This window comes from Leiobunum rupestre, chromosome 3, assembly GCF_980474605.1.
Source record: "Leiobunum rupestre chromosome 3, qqLeiRupe1.1.hap1, whole genome shotgun sequence".
Taxonomy (NCBI): Eukaryota; Metazoa; Arthropoda; class Arachnida; order Opiliones; family Sclerosomatidae; genus Leiobunum; species Leiobunum rupestre.
Genome location: NC_143386.1, coordinates 57,865,971 through 57,869,516, shown reverse-complemented (window position 1 = coordinate 57,869,516; position 3,546 = coordinate 57,865,971). Strand labels below are relative to the sequence as shown.

The window sequence follows — 3,546 nt, the reverse complement described above, 5'->3', positions numbered from 1 at the left end:
AGACTATTAAATAGATGCTCTGCTACAGCTCAAAAAGTATGTTCCCAACTCCTAAAATGGATTCTGAACCCGACTCAAAGTTACTAAATAGAGCTTGAACAGCACTGCCACTCTAACATTGTAACCTGGCAACACTGCTGATAAGTATTTAAATTTTTCATTTCCGGTTGTAACCCTATTTGCACAACACGTTGAAGAATCGGATTACTTTACTGTGCAGTCTTCGCAATGTGGATATGGAAAAAAAGTGGTTTCGGCGGTCTCATGGCATCATAGATAAACCCTGGAAAGGCTTATGATTTGAGATGTTCATCAAGTGGTTTGGGCGGTCTCGCAACATCATGGTACCAAAAAGCCATTTTTGCACCTGGTTCAGAGACTATAAACGCAGCGTCAAGGGTGGCTGTTTACAAGATTAACGCTTCCCGACATAATATTTATTTATATTATAGAGAAAAATATTAACTCGATGAGAAGTAATCCATAAACATGTCAAACGAGTCTCACAAAGACTTCCAAAAAAAGGAAAAGACCAATCACTTTGGGGGAAATCTAAGCTTTATTATTAAAATGTAAATTCGATCTTGATCGGGAAAATTTCAGTTCAATCATTTGGAAGCTGTTAGCTGGTTTGAGTCAACATCGCGACTTCGCGGAAATGTAAGTATTTGAGATTACGTAAACTAATGCAAACATTTGCAAATTCTCATTTCGAACGGTCAATAAGTAGATATTGCAACTGCGAGAAACGTATATAAGCATAAATTAAATAATTAATTGCCATGATTTGAGTTACTATAATTACTGAAAGAATTATAAAAGCGTTTATACTTTACGAATAATTTTAGGCTCAACTAAACCTTGATTGCGCAATTGCTCTGAAAATCACAATAATAAATAATAATGAATAACGATAAATTTTTAATTGTCATATATTTCCGTTTATTATTCCGCCACTAATGTTCTAATTAAATTCTAATTATAATTATAAGTCAAAGAAGGTTCAAAAAGCAAGCTTTAATAAATGACAGTTTAATAATATTTTGAGAGGGCACCTAGGAACAGTTAGGAATTTCGTTTATGGGGAGATATTAATTTTTGTAGGCTGCGCCTGCTTGGGCCCCCTGACGCTACGAGCCTATACGCCACTTGCCATTAAATTAAAATAAAAGCCTAGCTGCTCTTAAAGAGCTGGAGTATACATGTGTAAATCATCTATAAAGATTTAATTTAAATATCCTAGAATCTGTCTGATAAAATTGATTGGCTTTTCTAGATGGAGATTAAAAATGTGATGAAAATTGCCACAGTTATGACTGCCTTATTTTTGGCACAAGTTGGTGCATACGTGATAGAAACGAAGAACGGAGCGCTGAGGGGTCGAAAAACTCAAGCATCAAATGGGAAAGACGTGGTTGAATTCCTCGGCGTCCCATTCGCGAAACCGCCATTGGGAGAGCTCCGTTTCAAATTCCCTTCACCGGTCGAGCCTTGGAACGGCACCAAGGACGCGGTCACACTACCAAATGCATGCGTCCAAAGAACTTCTCCGAGTTTCGAAAGGATTATGACGCTGAATTTCAAACCGTTAAAACGAAAGACGAAAGTGAGCGAAGACTGTCTTTACTTAAATATGTGGATACCGGATGGAGGGAACAAGACGTCGTCCACCCAAATTCCAGTCATGCTTTTCATTCACGGAGGAGCGTTCTTCTACGGTACCATCTCCGCGGACGCATACGACGGCGGAGTTTTCGCCACGGAGGAAAACCTCATAGTGGTCACTGTCAACTATCGCTTATCCTCATTCGGGTTTATTTCACTGGACGACGAGGAAGTTCCCGGAAACGCGGGTTTACTCGATCAGCAGATGGCCATGCGATGGATCAGTGAGAACGTGGCCAGTTTCGGCGGAGATCCGAAGAGGGTGACCATCTACGGCCAGAGTGCTGGAGCCGCTTCGGTTAACTATCACTTGCTGATGCCATCAAGTTGGGATTTCTTTCAAGGTCTGCCTAAGTCCAACTAGTCCCGTACCTCAGTTCCTCGCTTCCTTCGCGCTTCTGTTTTACGATTTACCAGTCTATTTTTACCATAACAGGGGCAATATTACAAAGTGGATCTTTCAACAACTACTGGGCTTTTTCCGACAAGAAGATGAACGACGAGAGGAGCTGGAAGTTGGCGGAATATTTAGATTGCAAGAAACAAACGGTTCGAGAGACTGTCTCGTGTCTCCAAAGCGTCGAAGCGGAAGAAATCTTACAAAACGAGCCCGTTGTTGGAAACGACTTTTTAGTCTATTTCCCAGTGGTCGACGGCATTTACTTGAAAGACGACCCCTTAGAGCTCTACAGACAAGGCAAAGTTAAACCCTGCAATCTAATAACTGGCAACACCAGGGAAGACGCTTCAATTTTTCTACCGTGGAAAATACCGAATTATATTGGGTTATCCACGGTTCCCAAACCCTCGTACGATGCCATCAGGGCATTGCTCAGAAAAGTAGATCTTCTTCGAGAGCATCCATCTTTTATAAAAATGGCGGAATACGTATATACCGGTCTCGAACAGACTGAAGATCCCAAGTCCATCTTCAGGACATTGACGGCAATTCTGACTGACTTCTTCTTCGTTTGCCGATCGAAAGAGCTCTTAGAGCCATATTTCAAACTGTCCAAAGACAATGGACCCAAGATCTTCACGTATGTTATGAGCTACAAGTTATCGTGGCTAAAGCACCCCTACTGGTTGGGTGTTACTCACGCCACCGATATTCCAATAACCTTTGGACAATCGCTAAACACTGTCCGGAATCAGTTTCACAATGGTAGCGTTCTACCCCAAGATATCATTTTTACCAAGAGAATTCTGCGTTACTACGCAAATTTTGCCAGGACAGGGTGAGTCATTACCTCCGTTGACCAAAAAATAGCATATAACCGCTGATTAACAGAGTAATTATCTTTTACTGAAAGCAACCCAAGTCTATCACCGTCTGGAAAGATGGAGGACATTCAATGGCCCGAACACACCCAGAAGAACGAAGAATACCTCGTACTTGCGCCAAAAAGTGCGGCAGTTGGGCTCCATTACAGACGGAGAAGTTGCAAGTTTCAAAATCAATTATTACCTCAATTGATCAAATTGAAACTCGACGAAAATTAAAAATAAAAAAACGCACATTTCCACTTTTTTTTATATATACCCAAGGCCTTAGATACCAATCACATTTCCACTATAAAGAATAGAAGAATAATTAAAATATTCGGAACGATAATGTATAGAATCTAAAAATTATAGAAATTAGAGAACTTTTAGTTGTTGTTTGTAAGAGAAGGAAATAAGATGTTACGAGGTTTGCAAACTATCCGCAAAATTTTTCGCCTTGAATTTATCACCAAATCATTTAAAAATATTCAAATATTTATTTTATTTTGGCAATAACAAAAACTAGGAAATAGAAGGCGAAAATTTAAGGGAGAAAACAGCGCTGTTTAATATTCATTTATCCATTTAGTACGGGTAAAAGAGGCCCAAAAAGAG

The 3,546-nt window shown here is 39.8% G+C and overlaps 1 protein-coding gene across 1 annotated transcript; it reads left to right on the top strand.

The window, feature by feature from the left end:
• Window positions 1-597: 597 nt before the first annotated feature.
• Window positions 598-3,265, top strand: LOC149953106 (acetylcholinesterase-like). The gene is made up of 4 exons (XM_090170233.1): window positions 598-660; window positions 1,277-2,009; window positions 2,102-2,903; window positions 2,979-3,265. The coding sequence occupies exons 2-4, from the start codon at window positions 1,277-1,279 to the stop codon at window positions 3,166-3,168; spliced, it is 1,725 nt and encodes a 574-aa protein (XP_090026359.1). The 5' UTR covers window positions 598-660; the 3' UTR covers window positions 3,169-3,265.
• The last annotated feature ends 281 nt before the right edge of the window (window positions 3,266-3,546 follow it).

Excerpts from the sequence above, each read along its gene's own strand:
- LOC149953106 (XM_090170233.1), top strand. The coding sequence starts at position 1,277 with ATGGAGATTAAAAATGTGATGAAAATTGCCACAGTTATGACTGCCTTA. Across the intron at positions 2,010-2,101 it reads AAGTTGGGATTTCTTTCAAG|GGGCAATATTACAAAGTGGA; the intron begins GTCTGCCTAAGT and ends TTACCATAACAG. Across the intron at positions 2,904-2,978 it reads GCAAATTTTGCCAGGACAGG|CAACCCAAGTCTATCACCGT; the intron begins GTGAGTCATTAC and ends TTTTACTGAAAG.